This window comes from Chiloscyllium punctatum, chromosome 1, assembly GCF_047496795.1.
Source record: "Chiloscyllium punctatum isolate Juve2018m chromosome 1, sChiPun1.3, whole genome shotgun sequence".
NCBI lineage: Eukaryota > Metazoa > Chordata > Chondrichthyes > Orectolobiformes > Hemiscylliidae > Chiloscyllium > Chiloscyllium punctatum.
The window spans coordinates 116,420,121-116,441,635 of record NC_092739.1 but is presented as its reverse complement, the minus strand read 5'-3'; the positions used below and the strand labels follow the sequence as shown (position 1 = coordinate 116,441,635).

Below are 21,515 nucleotides of genomic sequence, written 5' to 3'. Positions count from 1 at the left end.
CATGCTTTCAAGGTGAGAGGTGGAAAGTTTAAGGGGGAATACACACGGCAAGTACTTCACACAGAGGGTGGTGGGTGTACGGAATACATTGCCAGCAGAGGTGGTAGAGGCAGGCATGGTAGATTAATTTAATATGCGTCTGGACAGATGCGTCTGGTGGGGAACAGAGGGATACAAATGCTTAGGAATTGACCAACAGATTTAGACAGTACATTTGGATCGGCTCAGGCTTGAAGGGCCGAAGGGCCTGTTCCTAGGCTGTAAATGTTCTTGGTTCTTTGTTCTTTAGGAAGGCAAGCATGTCTTTTTTACAACCTTATCTATCTGCACCGGCACCTTCAGTGATCCGTGGACTTGCACACCCAGATCCCTCTGCATATCAGTACTCCTAAGGGTTCTGCCATTCACTGTATAATTTACACCTGTACTTGACCTTCCAAAATGCACCACCTCACATTTGTCCAGATTTGTAAAGGAGTTTGCCAGGGACCAGTGTTGGGACTCTTATTTTTCATTATGTATATTAATGATCTAGACTTTGATGTGCAAGGGTCCATAGAATCCCTACAGTGTGGAAACATACCATTCAGACCAACAGATCCACACCAAATCTCCAATCAGCATTCCACCCAAACTCACCCACCCCATCCTATCCCTGCAATCCTGCACCTCCCATGGCTAATCCACCTAACTGACATATCCCGGACTAAATGGGCAATTTGTCATGGCTAATCCACATCTTTGAACTGGAAGGAAACCGAATACCCGGAGGAAACCCACGTAGCCACAGGGAGAATGCGCAAACTCCACGCAAACAGTCATCTGAGATTGGAACTGAAACTGAGTCCCTGCCGCTGTGAGGCAGCAGTGCTGACCACTGAGCCACTGAGCCACCCTGTCAATTTCAAAGTTTACAGATGATGCAAAACTTGGAAGTGTTGTAAATTGTGATAGACTTATAGAGGTAGAGAGCTGTACAGCATGGAAACAGGCCCTTCAGACCAACTCATTCATGCTGACCAGCTATCTTGAATTAACCTAAGTCCCATTTGTCAGTATTTGGTTCATATCCCTCCAAACCCTTTCTATTCATATACCCATCCAAATGCCTTTTAAATGTTGTAATTGTACCAGCCTCCACCATTTCCTCTGACAGCTCATTCCATACACGTACCACGATCTGCGTAAAAAAGTTGCCACATAGGTCCCTTTTAAAATTCTTCCCTCTCATCTTAAACCTTTGCCCCCTTGTTTTGGACTCCCCCATCCCAGGGAAAAATAAAACCTTGTCTATTTATCCTATCTATGCCCCTCTATAAATCTCGATAAGGTCACCCCTCCCCGTCTGACGCTCCAGGGAAAACATCCCCAGCCTATTCAACCTCTCCCTATTGCTCCAACCCTCCAACTCTGGCAACATCCTTGTAAACCTTTTCTGAACCCTTTAGAGTTTCACAACATTCTTCCTATAGCAAGGAGGCCAGAATTGAATGTAGTATTACAAAATTGGCTTAACCATAGATTCATAGAGATGTACACCATGGAAACCGACTCTTTGATCGAACTCGTCCATGACGACCAGGTATCCTAAACCAATCTAGTCCCACCTGCCAGCACCCGGCCCATATCCCTCCAAACCCTTTCTATTCATATACCCATCCAGATGCCTGTTAAATGCTGTAATTGTACCAGCCTCCACCACTTCCTCTCGCAGCTCATTCCATACACTCATCCTTCTGCATGAAAAAGTTGCCCCTTAGGTCCCTTTTAAATCTTTCCCCTCTCACCCTAAACCTCTGCCCTCAGTTCTAGACTCCCCCACCCCAGAGAAAAAACCTGGTCTATTTATCCCATCCATGCCCCTCGTGATTTTATAAACCTCGATAAGGTCACCCCTCACTCTCCAACTCTCCAGGGAAAACAGCCCCAGCCTATTCAATCTCTCCCTATAGCTCAAACCCTTCAACCCTGGCAACATTCTTATCAATCTTTTCTGAATCCTTTCAAGTTTTAGGCTAGGAGGGAGACCAGAATTGCACACAATAATCCAAAAGTGGCTGAACTGATGTCCTGTACAGCCGCAACATGACCTCCCAACTCCTATACTCAATATTCTGGCCAATAAAGGAAAGCATTCTAAATGCCTTCTTCACTATCCTATCTACCTGCGACTCCACTTTCAAGGAGCTATGAACCTGCACTCCAAGGTATCATTGTTCAGCAACACTCCCCAGGAACTTACCATTAAGTGTATAAGTCCTGCTCTGATTTGCTTTTCCAAAATGTAGCACCTCACACTTATCTAAATTAAACTCCATCTGCCCACTCCTCAGTCCATTGGTCCATCTGATCAAGGGCACAGCAGTTCAGGCAGCATCCAACGAGCAGCGAAATCGACGTTTCGGGCAAAAGCCCTTCATCAGGAATAAAGGCAGTGAGCGTGAAGTGTGGAGAGATAAGCTAGAGGAGGGTGGGGGTGGGGAGAGAGTAGCATAGAGTACAATGGGTGAGTGGGGGAGGAGATGAAGGTGATAGGTCAAGGAGGAGAGGCTGGAGTAGATAGGTGGAAAAGGAGATAGGCAGGTCGGACAAGTCCGGACAAGTCAAGAAGTCAAGTCAGGAACTGTAAAACCTGTGCCCACACCTCCTCCCTCACCTCTATCCAATGCCCTAAAGGACCCTTCCACATCCATCAAAGTTTTACCTGCACATCCACTAATATCATTTATTGTATCCATTGCTCCCGATGTGGTCTCCTCTACGCACCTCCTAGCAGAGCACTTTAGGGAACATCTCCAAGACACCCGCACCAATCAACCAAACTGCCCCGTGGCCCAACATTTCAACTCCCCCTCCCACTCTGCCGAGGACATGGAGGTCCTGGGCCTCCTTCACCGCCGCTCCCTCGCCACCAGACGCCTGGAGGAAGAACGCCTCATCTTCCGCCTCGGAACACTTCAACCCCAGGGCATCAATGTGGACTTCAACAACTTCCTCATTTCCCCTTCCCCCACCTCATCCTAGTTTCAAACTTCCAGCTCAGCACTGTCTCCTTGACTTGTCCGGACTTGTCCGACCTGCCTATCTCTTTTTCCACCTATCCACTCCAGCCTCTCCTCCTTGACCTATCACCTTCACCTCTTCCCCCCCTCACCCATTGTACTCTATGCTACTCTCTCCCCACCCCCACCCTCCTCTAGCTTAATTGATCCTCGCTTCAGGCTCACTGCCTTTATTTCTGATGAAGGGCTTTTGCCCGAAATGTCGATTTCGCTGCTCGTTGGATGCTGCCTGAACTGCTGTGCTCTTCCAGCACCACTAATCCAGTACTTGGTTTCCAGCATCTGCAGTCATTGTTTTTACCATCTGATTAAGGTCCCATTGTAATCTGAGGTAACCTCCTTCGCTGTCCACTACTCACTCAATTCTGGTGTCACCTGCAAACTTACTAACTATACCTCCTGCATTCACATCCAAATCGTTTATATAAATGATGAAAAGCAGTGGACCCAGCACCAATCCTTGTGGCACTCCACTGGTCACAGGCCTCCAGTCTGAAAAACAACCCTCCACCACCACCTACTTCTACTTTTGAGACAGTTCTGTATCCAAATGGCTAGTTCTCCCTGATTTCCATGTGATCTCACCTTGCTAACCAGTCTACTATGAGGAACCATGTCAAATGCCTTACTAAAGTCCACATAGATCACATCCACCACTCTGTCTTCATCAGTCCTCATCATTGATTAGATTAGATTAGATTCCCTACAGCATGGAAACAGGCCCTTCGGCTACACCGACCCTCCAAAGAGTAACACACCCAGACCCATTTCCCTCTGACTAATGCACCTAACACTATATTCATATATAACATATGGTTTAGCATAGCCAGTTCACCTGGCCTGCACATCTTTGGACTGTGGGAAGAAACCGGAGCACCCGGAGGAAACCCATGCAGACACGGGGAGAATGTGCAAACTCCACACAGACAGTTGCCAGAGGCAGGAATTGAACCCGGGTCTCTGGTGTTGTGAGACTGTAGAACTCCAAATGGACATAGACAATTTAGTGTAATGGGCAAATATTTGGCAAATAGTGCCTAATGTGAGAGAGTGTAGGGTTATGCATTTTGAGATACAATATCACATAAGGATACAATACTTACGGTGGAGTTCAGGAGCAGATGGATCTGGGTGTATATGTGTACAGGTCATTGAATGTGGCAGGGCAGGTGGCAATGGCCGTTAATAAAGTAGACAGTGTCCTTGGCTTTATCGATACTGGCACAAAGCACAAGAGCAAGAAGGTAATGTTGAATTTGTATCAGAAAGTTGCTTGATGTGAACTGTATGTTACATCACAGGAAAGATGTCAATGTACTGGAGAGAGTGCACAGAGATTTCCAAGAATGGTTTCAGGCAGGAGCACCTTCAGTTGTGACATTGAATTAGAGAGACAGAACTGTTCTCCTTAGAGTCAAGAAGTCTAAGAGGTGATCTGACAGAAATTTTGAAAATTTTGAGAGACCTGGATAAAGTAGACAAGGAGAAACTATTCCTGTTCATGAAAGGATTGAAATTGAAAGGACACAAATCAAAAGTGATTTGCATGTGAAGGAAATACAACCTGAGCAGTCAGGGTCTGGAATGCATTGCCTGGAAATGTAGTGCGAGAAAGTCAACTGCAGCATTCATGGAGGCATCAGGTGATTATTTGAGTAAAAGCAACATAGAAGAGTGAGGAAAAGGCAGACAAATGGTACTAAGTCATAATACCTGTTGGAGAGCGGATGCAATCATGATGGGCTGAATGGCCTCCTTTTGTACTGTAATAATTCTCTGATTCTATAAGCTAAAGCTGGACACATTCAGGTAATTCAACAAAATTGGAGTGAGTGTTCTGAAGAATGATCCTGACATGTTAACTCTGCCTTCTTTCTACAAATACTGACTTACCTGCTGAGATTTTCCAACAATTTCTGATTTTGTTTCAGATTTCCAAGATCTGCAGTTCTTTGGTGTTTTTTCTTTGCAATTAAGTGTTCTTCGTTGTGGTGTGACTATATGGTGAGAAGCCGATTGAACTATAACCTAGTATTGTGTGATTTTAAACTTTGACCACCCCAGGCCAACACCGGCACCTTCAAATCAGACAGATGGAGTTAGTGTCCACAACACAGAGTTAGCAACTGAAACAGAAGACTATGGATTTAGTATTCCCAGTATTTAATTGGATGATATTTCTGTTCATCCAGCACTGAATGTCTGGCAAACAGTCTGTTAAGTGGAGGTGTCAATGTACATGAAGAAACAAACATATTTTCAGATGATTTCCCAGAGGGACAGCAAGTAGATGAAAAATAATCAGGACCAAGCTTAAATCCCAAGGGAAACCCCAGAACAATAATGGAAATACAAACGGTCATAATTTATTCATAAAATATTAGTATTTTGTCTGCAGCTTTTTGATATTTTCTTTCCTCCAACTGAATGTGTGATGAGGATCTCTTACTAATTAGATGAATGCTTCTCTTAGTGCTACCAAAATAAGAAGGAAGTAACAGTTGACAGTTGGCCTTGCTCCATGACATCTCCATGACATCTTGGGACAAGACTATCCCATTATATCTCTCTATAGAATTAGAATATATGCAGGCACCTATTGAGTTGTTGTTGTGTCTGCTTAGTTCTGTTTGCCTTCTAGCGCTTTGGATTCATTTTGTGTGGAGCAGTAGAATGATATGAATAATAATGTATCATTTTGAGAAGCACCTTGTTGACCATCTGAACTTTTCCAGTTGCTTAGGCTGCTGTGCACTGCCTACATATATCTTACCACTGCCCAGGCTAGAGCATTTGTGAGAGCATGGAAGTCCTACATCAGGGTCCTAAGACCATAGAAATGGGAGTAAGAGTAGGCTGATTGATCCCTCGAACCTGCTCTGTCATTCACGAAGATCATGATTTGACATTCCTCATGTCAACGTTCCTGTCCTTTCTCCAACACCCTCGATTCACCTACTGATCAAGAAAGTATCTATCTAAACTACACAAGGACTGTGCCCCACAGTTCTCCATGGCAATGAGTTCCAAAGACACTCAACTGTCTGAGAGAAGAAATCCCCTCAGTCTTAACTAGGTGCCTCTTTAATCTGAGATTATGCCCCTGGTCCGAGGCTTCCCCATGACAGGAAATATCCACTCAGCATTTATCCTGTCCAAGTCCCTTAAGAATCCTTCAATGAGTTCACATCTCTAAGCAGCAGAGGGTAGAGTGCCAACCTGTTCAGCCTTTGCTCGTAAGACATTCCTTCCATATTGACATAATCATAACAAACCTTCTCTGAACTGCCTCCAATGAAACAATACTTTTTTCTTAAAATAAAAGGACCAAAACTGTTCATCGTATTCTGGATGTGGTTTCACCAGCACCTTAACAGCTGCAGTAAGATTTCCTTACTCTTTTCCTCTAACTCCTTGAAGTAAGGGCCAGCCTTATTAGCCTTCCTGATTACTTGCTGCACTTGTGTGCTAGCTTTCTGTGTTTCATGTACAAGTACCCCCAAATCCCTTTGTGTTGCAGTTTTCTGCAGCTTTTCTCCATTTAAATAATATTCTGTTCCTTTGTTCTCCCTTCCAAAATGAACAACTTCGTATTTACCAGCACTATACTCTGTTTGCTAACTTCTTGTCAACTTATTTAACCTATCAATATCTCTCTGTAAATTGTTAAAACTCACACAACACCAGGTTATACTCCAACAGGTTTAATTGGAAGCACTAGCTTTTGGAGCGCTGCTCCTTCATCAGGTGGTTGTGGAGTACACGATTGTACGACACCGAATTTATTGCAAAAGTTTACAGTGTGAGTAACTGAAATTATACATTGAAAAATACCTTGATTGTTTGTTCAGTCTCTCATCTGTTAGAATGACCATGTTAGTTTCTCTTCTTTCATATGTAACTCGCAAAACTTTTTTAACAAGTTACATTCTCAAGTAAACTTTAACAATTGGTGTCAGCCCAGATAATGTATTGGGTATTAACACCTCTGTGTGCTGCTGTCTGTGCCATAATGTTTAGACTGATTCTAATCGTGAATTAACAGAATCTTACATGGATTCATGCAGTTTGTGAGCAAAGTACAATGTAACTCTGCAAGTACAAATTCACCCCACAAAATTATATGTGTATGTGTGCATGTGGGTGCGTGGGGGGGTTGTGAGTGTCTGTGAGAATGAGTGTGGGTGTGTGTGTCTGTAGGGGTGTGTGCGTGTGTGTAGTGCAATGGGGTCACCTGTAGTGTGACATGAACCCAAGGTCCCGGTTGAGGCCATCCCTATGGGTACCGAACTTATCTATCAGCCTCTGCTCGGCCAATTTTCATTGCTGCCGGTCCCCAAGTCCGTCTTGGAGGATGATCACTATGAATCTCTCTACCCCTGAGGCTCCCTACCTTCATTCCTGATGAAGGGCTTTTGCCCGAAATATCGATTTTCCTGCTCCATGGATGCTGCTTGACCTGCTGTGCTTTTCCAGCACCACTCTAATCTACACTCTGATTTCCAGCATCTGCAGTCCTCAGTTTTGCCTATGAATTTGAGCATCCTGCTCTCTTTCTCCCTCAGACCAATTACGCATTTACCTGAAAGAAATTCTCAACATTAAAGCAGGCTGATGCCCTGTCCCATTTGCTACAGCAAGGTCTCATAACTCCCATTCTTCTATAAAGGGACACACCGATTTAGAAAACTAAAATTTGGGCCTCAAACCCTTGGTGTCTCCAACAATGCAATTTCCTAAGTAAAATTAATACCTTAAAAATTATTTCCAGTATTAATGAATCTAATGAGATCAGATTAAAAATGCGTGTTTCACTGCAGTTGCTACTAAGTCTATTGAATTTATCCTGTATTTTATGGATTTTTTTCTGATTGCCAGCATCCACAGTATTTTGCTCTATATTCAGGTTTGGAGTTGCCCGTTTGTAATGTATGTCTTTGGAAAAAAGAAGTTTCTAAGTGCATAAATCTATGTTGCAGCTCTGCCCTTCACTGCCTTATTAACTGAATTGTAATATTCTGATCCATGAGGTCAGCCTAGCTGGATGTGGAAATAAACACCTTGACCCTTCTTGCCTGATCTTGGAATGCTCACATCATCCTTGCACTGTGTTGAGGGTAGCTGGGGTGGGGTAAATTTCTGAAAATTATATTCCTTACCTCAGAGAATTGCTACAAAATCAAATGGAGAAATAACAAAGAAACAGGAGGCACCTGCAGTTGCAAAGGATCGGATAATGTTGTGTTTCTGCTGCTTAGCCGACAGTCACTGAGTCACCTGTTTATCTAATGCCTGTTATTGAACTGCAGCTTCCTCTTACTCCTGTGTTTATACATACGTGCAAAAGGTATCAGTAACTGACCTGACACAAATAAACATAGGTGTCCTATAATAGCCCAGTTAGTCACTTGCATGAGTCGTCTGCTGCATATTAATTTAAGAAGACATTTATAAAGATTTGTAAAACTTATTGACCACACTATGCTCTGTTCAGTTAATGTTTCTTCTGTGTTTCCAATTGACCGTGCAAAAATATCTTGATGGCATCACAAAAGGCTCAGGGATGTTAATGGAGCTTGATGTCATAATGAGGTGCTTTTAATAATTCTAATGTGAATGGGTTAGGATAATTGAAGACCTTATTAGTCATTTTGATGGATCTTTGAAATGACATATTCACTGTGCAGAAAGTGAAGTGGATCTGACACCTCAATATAAACTGTCAGAAGATATACTAATGACTAAGGGTAAGACAAGTTTTCGATGGTTGTGCTTTAGAAACTTTTTCTTTATATTGTAAATTTAAAAAGACAGTTTTCGTATGTTGGACAAAAGCTGCAATTAATAGCTATCAAAAACATTAGCTACATGAAATTGTCCTCTGAAACATCAGCTTTCTCAACAAAGCTTCCAACATTAGTTTCTATTCCTCCTTGCCACTCATGAAAAACATTTTTTTTTTAATTTATATGTGAATACAGATAGTGGGTGGCATTTAATTATTCAGTTATACAGGAATTCATGTCTGAACCCAATCATGTCCTTATTCACTGTCCCCACACATTAATTCATTTTTCCCTCCCTTTTTCTCAGTATCTTTCACCAACATATCATTCACATTTCTTGCATGTAGTTAATATACCGCATGGCCTCAAGAAGCTCAAGCACAAATACTTGCATATCAAAAAGTCCAGCTAAAGACTACTTCCTGAGCTGAAGCAAATTTATTGACAGTCAGAGCTTCACAAACTGTGTCTGAAACCTCTCTCAATCCCTTGAGTTTGTTAGCAAGTTTGAGCAACTGTCAAATGATAGCATAATTTGTCAGGAGACTATTTATTTATTCAGATAAGTTTCTGGAAGGTTGGGATCATGCCTTGGGAATATTTGCTTGCACACCAGTGTTTTATAAATTATTTTTAAGATTTATTTTGGGGGAACTGTAATGACGTCAACAGGGAATGATCACACAAGTCTGCCCAATATAGATGTCAACTTATCATTTCGGATTGGCATAGCAATGGCTGGTGAAATGAAATGCTGACAATTAACGATGTTGGCTTGATTGACAGTGCAGTGGTGAAGCCAGATGAAGAACCAGCTCACAAAGTATGGTATTCCACATGGACTCGGAACACTCAAATCAAAGCCTTATCCCATCCAACAAATCACTATGAATCTAACATTGTGCATTAGAATCAGTGGTGTTCAAACATAGCAGTAAAGAAGATCTAAAATTTAAAAAGAGCTCAGACTCCTATTGTCAAACTGTTGTCTACAGTTAATTATGATGAATGGTAACACTACAATCCAAGTTCAAAGTTGAAGATGTGATCATCAACACATTAAGTTTTTGAACATTTTACTGATTAATGAAATTGCTATTCATTTTCCTCAGGAAAGATAATGCATATTGATACTTAAAACAGAAAAGAATACAGAATTTAACCTAAAGTTTTAGTCTGAATATATCAGATGATGTGCTAAATATTCAAATTTAATCTGAGGATTTATGTGGTTATTGAAAACTACGTGCACCTCAGCAAAGCAGAACTGGACTGGACTGATGAAATATTTTCTCAGAGCGCTAATTACTTTAGATACAACATATCTAAAGTAATTAGCTTAATTACACATTGGTCAATAAATTTACTAACTACTGGTTATTATATTTATTTATTACTGGTTATAGATGACTGTAAAACTCTCATAATCCAACAGCTTTTTAAAGAGTGGTGCTTGTGTTGAGTTAAGGGTCTCCAGTATATCGCATGAAGCTACAGTCTTTACAGTTCAGCAGCCTGTCCCTTTCTTTCTCCCCCACAGGATGTGCATTTGTGAAATTTTCCGCACATGCAGAAGCCCAGGCAGCCATCAACGCCTTACACGGTAGCCAGACGATGCCAGTAAGTACAAGCACAGAAACTGAATTGTTTTAAATTCTTATTTAATTTGCCAAGACCCAAAGCAATTTAAAGGTAATACAGAAAATAGAGTCTACAGTACTGATAATGACATGTCATCAGGAAAATTATGATTTTTCACCTTTATTCAATCAAAATTATCTGCGCATTTTCATTGCTATCAGCACAACATTTTGGAAAATGATATTGCACCTTTTTGTTTTGTGGCCTTGTCTGATTGAAACAAGAGTTGAAATTTCCTTATGGTAGCTCTTGTGATTCTTGAATCACGGTGCCTTATTTCATCAATGCCATGATTGGGCAGTGGGGGCATCTGCTGCGGGATGGAGTTCTGTAAAATGCATGAGTATTATACCAGGATCACGTTTGAGCCACTACAACTTCCTCTTTATAATAATGACGTATACTTGTTACTGCTCTCTTAAGTAGTCAGTGGAGATGAGGAAATGTGATAAAGGTTTAACCATTCACTGTAATTCGCATTAATTCTAATCATATAATTCAGTTACAAAGGATTTTGGTAACAGAAGACGAGTGAATAAGTTTACAAAGTACATTTGTCAAATTCTACTCAAGCTGAAATACTCTATTTTTGGTAAGTAAATGGATTTGATAATGGGAAACATTTTTAGAAGCATTATATATGAGTATTAGTTATGTCATCATGCACAGTATATGCATTCAAAACTACTTTTACTTTTAGTTTGTAAAGTTCACATTGAGTATTTCAGGCTTTTCTTGGCCTGGCCCTAGGCAACTCAATATTGAGTTTGTCACTTATGAAAATTGCTGACATTTTACACTTATGATATGAGAGTGAAAATGAATTTGAATTCTGTGGCAACCTATGTTAGTCTTGCAAAATGAGCATGATAGAAAATCTGAAATAAAAATTAGTGAAGTAACAGAAGAAGAGCATGAAAAGAATTCAAAGTAATAAGTAAATAACTATAAGCTGGCCAGTGAACTTGATCCTGGTGTATAAGTCAACATGTAAGTGGAATCCTGTTGATATACAGCAAAATGCAAATTAAGGTATATACTCAGTGTATAACCTTACAGCTAATAAATACTTTATTAGAGTAATACTCGTACAGTGGTCAGCTTCAATTTTTCAGCTCAGAAACACATGCTCAGAAATAAACTTGATTTATAAGTCAGGATCAATCAAATGATATGGCCATATTTCCAAGAAGATCCAAGGGTCTGTAAGAACACCCACACAGAGGAGGCTGTGGTGATCAACAAACAAACCTTGTTCTCACATTTCAAAATGGCAACCACTTCCACTAACATTAGCATTTTATACTCAGTGTATAAGTATTTATGGAAAAGGTTTTTTGAAGCTTAAAAGTCATGTTATAAATTAAGATTATTTATTAAATCTCATGATATAATATTATACATCAGTTGGGTTTTCCAATCAAACAGAATTTATATCAAAATCACAATTATGCATACTGCAGACTGTAAGGTGAAATTTAGGAGGAATCTTTTTGCAAGTATGAAAAATACACTCCATAATTGCTAACTCTTAACTCTGTGTTATAAGGTTCTAATTTAAATCCCATCCAAAGACCTCAGCATGGAATCTTGACTGGAGCACCAGTACAGTTTCATTGAGTTGACATAAGTGTCAGGTTTCAAATGAAACATTAAATTTAACCAGGTGGATGGTAAAGCTGTTACAGAAAATAATAAGATTGGCATTCTGTTGGGCTAAGAAAAAATGGACCACACAGCATTATTGATATGAATGTTTCCAATATATTCAAATTGAGGGAAATTGTCTTAAATGAATTGAATTTGAAGGAAAGTGGAATAGAATATAAACAAAAATTTGGATCTTACAGAAAACAGTTCTACCATGGAAACAGTTTGTAACCCTATGAAATAAGTTTTGGGCTTCGATGTTGTGGTCAAAAGCGAATAATAATGCTCAAGTTTATTCTCAAGACAAGCTCCCCACAAAGATCGAGCAATCTCTATGGTATGAACTTTCCCATTCTTAATGGAGTTTAAATCTTGTGCCCAGTCAAGGGGATTTCCAGGCATTTGTGGTTATTTTACTCTTTTCAATCAGGATCAGCTGCAACCAACAGGATGGATATGTTGAGTTTAATCTAAGTTCAAGACAGGATATATAATTGATACAGCAAAATATATGACAAGTAGTGAACATCAGCCGAGATCAGGCAGGATGTCTGACATACATTTTTTCTACTTATTCCACTTTTCTTTTCGGAGTCTTATGCCCTAATAATTTCACAAACTAATCAAGGGTGTGAGCATGGAGCTCCCCTTAGAAGTATCTCTCTACCGTATATCGCACTGAGATCTCTCAAAAGCTCTTATTTTGTAAACGTTCTCTTTGGGGGACCTAGATAATACCAAGGCCATTTTGCACCCTAAAGACTTACTTTATTTCCAAATATCTTTAAAACATTTAAATCTTTGTTGAAACCGTGGCTTTGAGAACTTTAATGTTATTCACCTGCTGTTAGCTTCTTGAGTCTTCAGATGTATCTTCTGTGTTCAATTAATTAAAGCCTTACATCATTCCTTCCTCATTTCATTCCAAGCTGTTCTTCCTGATCAATTCTATTCTCCCAAGAACCATTCCATCTCTAGCCTTCAGACTAACTCACAAGATGTTCCATTAGTTATATTTGTTCATGATCAGATGTTTATGTCTAAGGCTGCTCATTTAACCTGTTAACAAGCTGCTCATAAATAGTATTCAGTCCAGTGTTCTTATTTGCTATCAAAATGTTGAACCATGGATTGATTCACCACAGTAACTTCTATTCTACTTCCACACACTAATTAACGTATCTATTTCAACAGGCATCTTAATTAAACAAAGATAAATGAAAAGTCTGCCATAGCTTTGTAGTATAGTTGTTGATTTAAGTATCTGTCCAGTTGCTCTCCCACTAGGCCTCATTTGTCCATGGCTCCTTGTTAGTTTAGCTTTAGCTGTCAACACCTAAGAATAATTATTCTCCTCACTTTGTTTCTCATGAAACACAATCTTACGTACTTTCCAGGAATATGAAAATTACAGCACCAACCTATTCCTTTATCTATTTCAGACTCACATGTTATGCATTTTTTCACTCTTAACAAATCGAGGTAGAGTTAGTAAGCAGAGTAAGCAGCCAATCACATTGAAATATTCTCATAGGCAGCAACTGAAAACATAAAAGCATGATCATTATCACTTATCATTTAAAACTTCAAATAGCAATACATGATTAGACTTAGGTAAAAGCTAAACTAGAGATAAAATACATTTGTAATTTTTTTGAAAAAGATATGAAATTTTATATCAAATTGGACATTAAGTGCATTCAATATTTCTTCATCAGAGTAGGTGAGGATGATTAGCAGTTATCATGAATTTATAATTCCATCAAAACCCAGTTATACCTAATTCAGCAAAGTGTAAATTTTAAAGGGTGGAAGTCATCGTGAAGACCAGTGATTGCTGAGGGAGGACTCCAAAAAGCACACCCTGTAGAGGAAGATTGGATAACCAACAGCAATTTCTAGATGGTATCCTGATCATGTTGCAGAATCAAAACACACTTTAAGGATCAGTAGATTCATGGGGGTGAATTTTACCAAAGATCGGTTGAAAATCAATTTTGGGCAGATTCATGGATGGTTTCTCTCTATGTGCTCTAGCAGGTTATTTCCCACAATTCTCCACTGCTCACCTCATCACATCACATCTCAATGTCACTATTCTTGTGCTAAAATAAACTTGCAGATGTACTCACCACTACCAGGACTCTCTGGGATGTCTGCCTCTGGTGTCATATTTATAACGGAGCGATGCACTAAGTTAATCATTGCCAGCCAGGAATAGCTCTTCATGGTATTCACAATGGGAAGAAACAAAATAAAGAAAGGCCTCTGAAGGCATTTGGGTGGCATGGTGATACTTCATGTGGCCTGGGTGAAATTAAGGGGTAGCAGTGGCACAGTGATAATGTCACTGGAATAGAAATGTAAAACCCACAGTAATGTTCTGGGGCATGGGCTCAAACCCCCTTGAATACCATTAAAAAGCTAGCCCAAAGGTGACCATGATACCATTGCTGATTGTCAGAAAGACCCATCTGGTTCACTAATGTCCTTTCAGGAAGGAGATGAGCCTTCTTCACCAGGTCTGGCCTACAGACCTACACCAATGCTGTTGACTCTGAATTGCTTTCTGAGCGATTAGGAATGGACAGTAAGAATTGGCTTCGCCAATGACACCCATAAAATCATAAAGAAAATAATGTTAAGATGTAGAAACTCACATTTGTAAATATGCTCGCACTCTTCATCATTACCTCTCTCATCAACTGAGCTACAAGAATCAGCTACGCACCATCTTTGAACCCTATTCTTCCCTTCATGTAATATATTTCATCAATCAGGACTGACTGTGATCCACTCTTCAGAAAGTAATGATCTGGAGCTTCTGACCCTGACTGCTCCAAGCAGCTAGTTGACTGTGTCCCAGCCCCTAGACTGATATCAAACTTACTCTGCCTGTACCCCTCACTGATGACAGTCCCCTTGCCTTTACTGAGAATTACTCCATTTAGACTTTCAAACATGGCCATTTAGTTGAAGCAAATGTGTTTCCTGTGTAAGCTTCTTACACTTGGTGGAGGTGAGAGATTGATATACCTTGTTGGCTTCTGGTAGCATGACACCCCTTGACTGATTATTGCTGGCAGACATGACAGGCTACTTGGCTTTGTGTCTACCCAAAGAGGCAAGGCAGGACAGAAATACTGTGAGCCTATAAATCCTGACTGGTATGGTCATGCATAAAGAGCCAAGGCAAAACAAGGTTACTGTGAACATCTAATTTGATGCAGAGTGAATGATCTCTGAGAGCAAGCAAAAGACTCTGAGATACATGCTGCTCCAATCCATGTACCTATCCCTTATGCAATGCAGGGCCATTGCAGTACTCCACAGCACAGTCCCCATCCTAAGTGACCAGAGATGTATCATGTTGATGTGCTGAGGTTGGGTCAAGTCCAGTGGCAGGAGCTGGCAGGAGGTTGCTGTCCATGGAGTGTGCCCTGAGATGTTGGAGACTGCTGGACATGATTGAAGTCCAGGGGAGTGAGCAGCGAGCTGAAACTGCCAGATACTTGCTCAGAATGTAATGTTGGGAAATTTCACTGTCTAGTTTTTCTCTATCACTTGGGAGAACAGCAGATTGCAAATAAAGGAAGTGAAAATTGGTTGTACTGGATTGTTAATGCATGGAAATGGGCCTCACTAGTGAGATTCTCCTTCCACCATTTAAACATCAACTGGAAAATCAAACAACTTTTCTCACCTTCAGGAATCTGATTTTTCCAGGACTCACCAATGCTCCCATTGTCAAGGGCTGGGAAAATGCAGCCAATGGTTACAACATTGATAGGTTAGCCTTCATTACTCTGGCAAAATCGAGCCCTTGTTCTAAATAGAGACAGAAATTAGATCTGTGGTGTTGGAAAAGCACAGCCCAGTCAGGCAGCATCCAAGGAGTAGGAGAGTCAACACTCATTGTTGATGAAAGGCTTATGCCCAAAATGTCGACTCTCCTGCTCCTTGGATGCTGCCTGACTGGGCTGTGCTTTTCCAGCGCCACACTCTTCGGCTCTGATCTCCAGCATCTGTAGTCCTCACTTTCTCCACAGAAATGAGATCTAAAACACTCAGATTTTTGTACAGTAAAGGAATTGAAGTAGAAGATTAACCATGGTCTTCTTGAATGCTGAATAGGGTCTGGGGGCATATGACCTATTCCTGCTCCTATTTCTTACATTCATATATTGCCAAAGCCTTCACAGAGGGTGCATAGATTATGGGGCTCATGGGGAGAAAAATACTGTCGCAGTCTTGATGAGGTGAATGACCTGTTTCTGTAACATTCTATGATTCTTAACTTCTCCTGAGAGTTGGTGGGGAAAAGTAAGTTCCAATGTAATAACCAGGAAGTTTTATATCACATAATTAAAATAAACAGATCAGGGCAAGCAAACCAAAGAGATGAAAACACAAGAAACTTGATACAGATGATTGATTGTTTCTTGAAATAGTTGTGAGCAAAGTTGAGGACAGCTGCTGTATGTGATTCAGTTCAGACTGGAAATGATGATACACATGAAATTAAATAAATACATGGTTTCTCAATATCATTGAATTAAGACTAAAACCCAAATAAAGACAATTTACAAATTCAAATGGGATGAGTAGAGCAGTAGAGATGTACGTTTTTTTAAAGACAGTTGTAAATGGAAGAATATTGCATTCAAAAAAGCGGAAAAGATGATTTTGTTATTTGAAACTGTTTGAGCCCAAACTTTATCCTATCAGAAATTGGATGCCAAGTTCTATAGCTCACAGCCTGTACAAGTTTTGGTTTTGATTAGTCCTGATCATTCCTCTTTGCTTTTAGGGTATGAAAATGAATGAACACAAAATTGCACAAGTCCCAGAAAATCACATAATTTTCTCATTCAAGCCATTCTTATGATCTTGCTGGTTGAACATGCTTATACAGTAGCTTATAAAGAGTTTCACAAGGTAAAAGCAGACTTAATGGTTGGAATATAGTATAGTGTGTGGTGTCATATATGCCAGTGGCCCAGCTGAGTTCTCCCACACGATTATGTGTTTTCCAGCACATTAGCAATGCAAATGTGACGTTGTAAAAGTTACTTGCCAAAGCACATGGCAAGCGAGCTGGAATTTCTGGTCACTGGCAAGTCTTTGCGCTTGGGAGGATTTGATGCCATACATAATACCAAGCTGAATCCCGCTTCTGATGCTGCAAGACAGGAACTTGACCTCAGCCTCCTACAGCAGGATAGATGCTAGCCAAGAAGCTCTGTTGGCTTGCCATTTCATAGAAAGTGCCCAGCACATGTTGCTGGAAGAGATGACTGAAAGACAGAACATTCTCACCCCAGGGAATGAAACTAGGGACCAACACATCAGAATCACCCAGCCTAGGTGCAGGCAGCAGTTAAGATGAATGCTGTTAGTCCTCACAAAAGGGGCAGCAGACAGTGCTGCCCAACAAACTCTGTGATCTCCCATTTGCTGCAAGTATGAGAGGTCTATCTGTGACTTCACACTCACAGTGACATCATTCAGTCTCACTCTGCCACCACACAAAGATGGACCAGTAGCTTTGGCATAGATGCAGAATGTCACCGAAGGACTTATATCTACTTCATCCTCTCAATTGACTAACCCTTCCTGCCCACAGTGCTGCATCCTTGCCAGCTCCCCCCTTGTTTGCGAATTATCATAAGCTGCTCCTGCTTCTTTCACACTCAATTCTCCTCTTTATCTCAGAAATCTGGTCCATCCCCAGGCCCAGAGGACCAAGATAGGTGGCATTGTGAGGGAGGGGGCACGTTGTTATGGCTGACATCAAATGCCTCATACCCTTTATGAGCAGGAAGCTCAGCACCATTCCCATTGGTGACAGGGAGACATCAATGGAACAACAGCCAATGACATCTGCTCCTCCCAGGTGAGCCTTCAAGCCATCATGTTGCCCTGCAGAAGATTTTCTCTACCCTCGCCAATGAATTGCCTTTGACAGACACCAGCAGCAGCTAAGACTCCTTAATGAGAAACAGGCTCAGCCCCTTTGCACCAGCATCGCCTCCAAGGAGGAAGCCTCTGATCCTTCACTGGGAAGGATCTTCATTTGGACCCTCTGCCAGCTGAGAGACATACCCTCAGTAGATACCTGAGCTCCATTAAACTGGGTGGCACAATCTGGTGCACACATCACTAACATGTGCTCATAGCCAGTGGGGAAAAAATGCCCCAGGTCTCTGACACTCAGAGGGCTGCCAGAGACCAGGCACCTGCTGAGCCCAAGGTAGAAGATGAGCTTCTGTGCTCAGCTCAAAGTGACATGGTTAACCTGCAAAAAGAGGCAGGGGAATATCAGGCAATGATGCCAAAGGAGACTTGAGCAAAAGATAGAGGAATCCATCATTCCCACTAATGGGGAGACTCCACCGTACAAGTATCTGGTTATTTCTTATTCACTTCTGGGGCATGGGTGTCGCTGGCCTGACCAGTATTCATTGCCTGACCTAGTCTTCGTTGAGAAGGTGGGGGTGAGCTGCTTTCTTAAACTGCTGCAGTCCATGTGCTGTAGAGAGACCCATATTGCCTTAGGGAGGAAATTCCAGGATTTTGACGTAGTGACTGTGAATAAATGGTGATATATTTCCAAGTGAGGATGGTGAGTGGCTTGGAAGGGAACTTGCCATGTACCTGCTGCTCTTGCCCTACTAGATGGAAATAGTCTAGGGTTTGGAAGATGCCATCTAAGGAGTTTTGGCGAATTCCTGCAGTGCATTTTGTCGATAGTACACACTGCAGTTCCTAAGCATTGGTGCAAAAGGGAGTGATGCAAATCAAACAGACAGCATTTTCCTGGAAAATTTGAGTTGGTATGGCGAGAGTAGAACTCATGACCCTAGAGCATGACCTGGTTCTCTGGATTACTAGTCTAGTCACAGTACTAAGACACCATCACTTCCCACTGCCACCATGGAAACGGTGGTGACTGCCTTGGAGATCCAAGGAGATCCTTGGAAATCCAGTGTCTGCCTGGCTATGTGCTCAGACCTGAACTCCTGACCATTGTGAATATATGTTCACTTGTACTGTTTATTGTCTGCTGTAGGCATATTGTCTGGTTAAGCAGAGTGGAGTAAAGATGTGCTATGTTACAATCAATAAACGTTAGCACTTTTTCATAATCAGCAAATTGGATGACTGCATTTAGCCTCCTCCATCAGGGAACCACACACCTGTAGATGGGAGTTTGCAGCAAAGGTACCACCATCTCGGGGACTTTGAGGGTAATGGTAAGGTGTGTACACATCCACACACACACACATACAGAAATACACACACATAAAAACACCCACATAAACACACACACATACGTACAGAAATACATGCACACAAACACACCCACACAAATACAAACACACACACGCACACATACATACAGAAATACACACACGCAAACACATCCACAGAAACACACACACATACATACAGAAATACATGCGCGCACACACACACACACACACACACACACACACACACACACAGAGTTTAGGGGAAGATTTGTCAGAGAATATGCTCAGGAATCGCGGCTGTATGGAGAAGGCTCATTGTTTCTGAAGCATTGAAGAAATAGTGATGGAGAAATACCCAGTAGGACCATTCTGAAGATGAGGAATAACCAGCCCACTTTAGGGATTGGACATCTTAATATGATTTGTATGAATTTGATGCCAAGATCATTTTAATACTGACAGCCAGGCGTGTGAAATCGTGGGCGTGTGCACTGTATCACTGCTTATTGTTCATGCTAGTCTGGGGAAAGGTTTGTACAGTCGCTGAAACCTTTCTCAGAGTTGAGGGTATCTGTGCCTCAGGTGGATGAAAAGTTCAACATTTTATTGAATATATCAATGAAATATAAAAACAAGTCAATCCATGAGGAATGTGCAAAATAGTAGGCAGAAGCCTGCACGCCACCCACACAGGGGAAGTTAGAGAAAGTCTCACCCCAGCTCAGTTGTCCTGAAAGTGGGTGACTATCAGGTTCTTACTGCCCTCTCTTGTTTTCTGTATCGTTGCACTGCCTTCACCTCTTTGACACTGTCCTGAACTATCTCAGCATCCTCATCCTCCACTTCCTCTCACTGCTGCATCTCATCCTCAGCCAACACACCCCTGTTTTTGAAACGGATATTGGAGAGGATGCAGCACACCAGTATGATGCAGGGCACACAGTCTGTGGATACGCTGTGTGGCAATCCCCGAGTGGTCCACACATCAGAACCTTATCTTCAGTAGGCCTCTGGGCTGTTCTGAAGTGCCACTGATTAAAATGTGGGCATCATTGGATCTCCATCATCAGCAGCGTCAGTATTTCTTAAAGATGTCATCAGCAGTTGGGGTGGGATATCCCCTATTTCCCAGCAACCATCCTTGTATGGGTCATGACTGCACAAGTATATACAAATTGTCACAACGTCCTGGATATCTCACGCAGGAGATATCCAGGACGTTGTTATGGTCTCTAATTATAATGAACATGAAGAGGGTGTTCATAAAGACTGCTAGTTGTTGATGGGCCACACTTGTAACCATGTGGTTGCAATGGAGAATCCTCAGCCCTGGCTGCTGGACTGGCTATGTCAAAGGGAAAACTGTGAAGAGAGCTGCAGTGACGTCCTGGATGCATTCAAAGGAGAAGGTTGTGTAATCCCACAGAGCTCCCTGGTTCCTCTCTGAAACAGATAGCTTACAAAATCAAAATAAGAGGAGCCATAACCTTTCGGGCTCTCCTGGGAGGGACTGCCACTGAGTCCTTGTGTCCAACAGCTGCCATTGGTGACATAATGGCGTGACCTTAATCTTCTGTACTGGGTCTCAGACATTTTCAGGGAGCTTCACCTAAGTTAGGAGATCGGGTTACACAGCAGACATCTCCTCCTCTTGCTCTGTGGTGGATCATGTCATGTTGCCTGTCCCTCTGGAGGCGGGCGGAAAGGCGGTAGTGGGAGGCTGGTGAGCAGGTTATGGAGAGAGACTGGTGGGCAGCTGACAATGAGGGGTTGGTAGGCATGAGGTGGTGGGAGGCTGGTGGGGGCAGGCGGTGGTGGAAGGCTGGAGAGTAGGTGACGTTGGGAGGTTGGTGGGAAGGTGATGGTGAGAGGTTGGTGGGAAGGTGATGGTGGGAGGCTGGTGGGCAGGTGATGGTGGGAGGCTGGGGGGCAGGTGATGGTGGGAGGCTGGTGGGAAGGTGATGGTGGGAGGCTGGTGGGCAGGTGATGGTGGGAGGCTGGTGGGCAGGTGATGGTGGGAGGCTGGTGGGCAGGTGATGGTGGGAGGCTGGGGGGCAGGTGATGGTGGGAGGCTGGTGGGAAGGTGATGATGGGAGGCTGGTGGGAAGGTGATGGTGGGA

General features: G+C 42.0%; 1 protein-coding gene across 14 annotated transcripts in view; it reads left to right on the top strand.

The window, feature by feature from the left end:
- Positions 1 to 21,515, top strand: part of celf4 (CUGBP, Elav-like family member 4) — a 1,199,286-nt gene that overhangs the window by 864,494 nt on the left and 313,277 nt on the right. For all 14 annotated transcript variants that reach the window (XR_011960940.1, XR_011960939.1, XM_072573094.1 and 11 more), the window contains exon 5: positions 10,389 to 10,468. Coding sequence is in view for 12 of the 14 variants with exons in the window: in XM_072573094.1 (XP_072429195.1) it covers positions 10,389 to 10,468 (80 nt within the window). In the remaining 2 variants the exon portion in view is untranslated. The remainder of the gene's footprint in view (positions 1 to 10,388; positions 10,469 to 21,515) is intronic.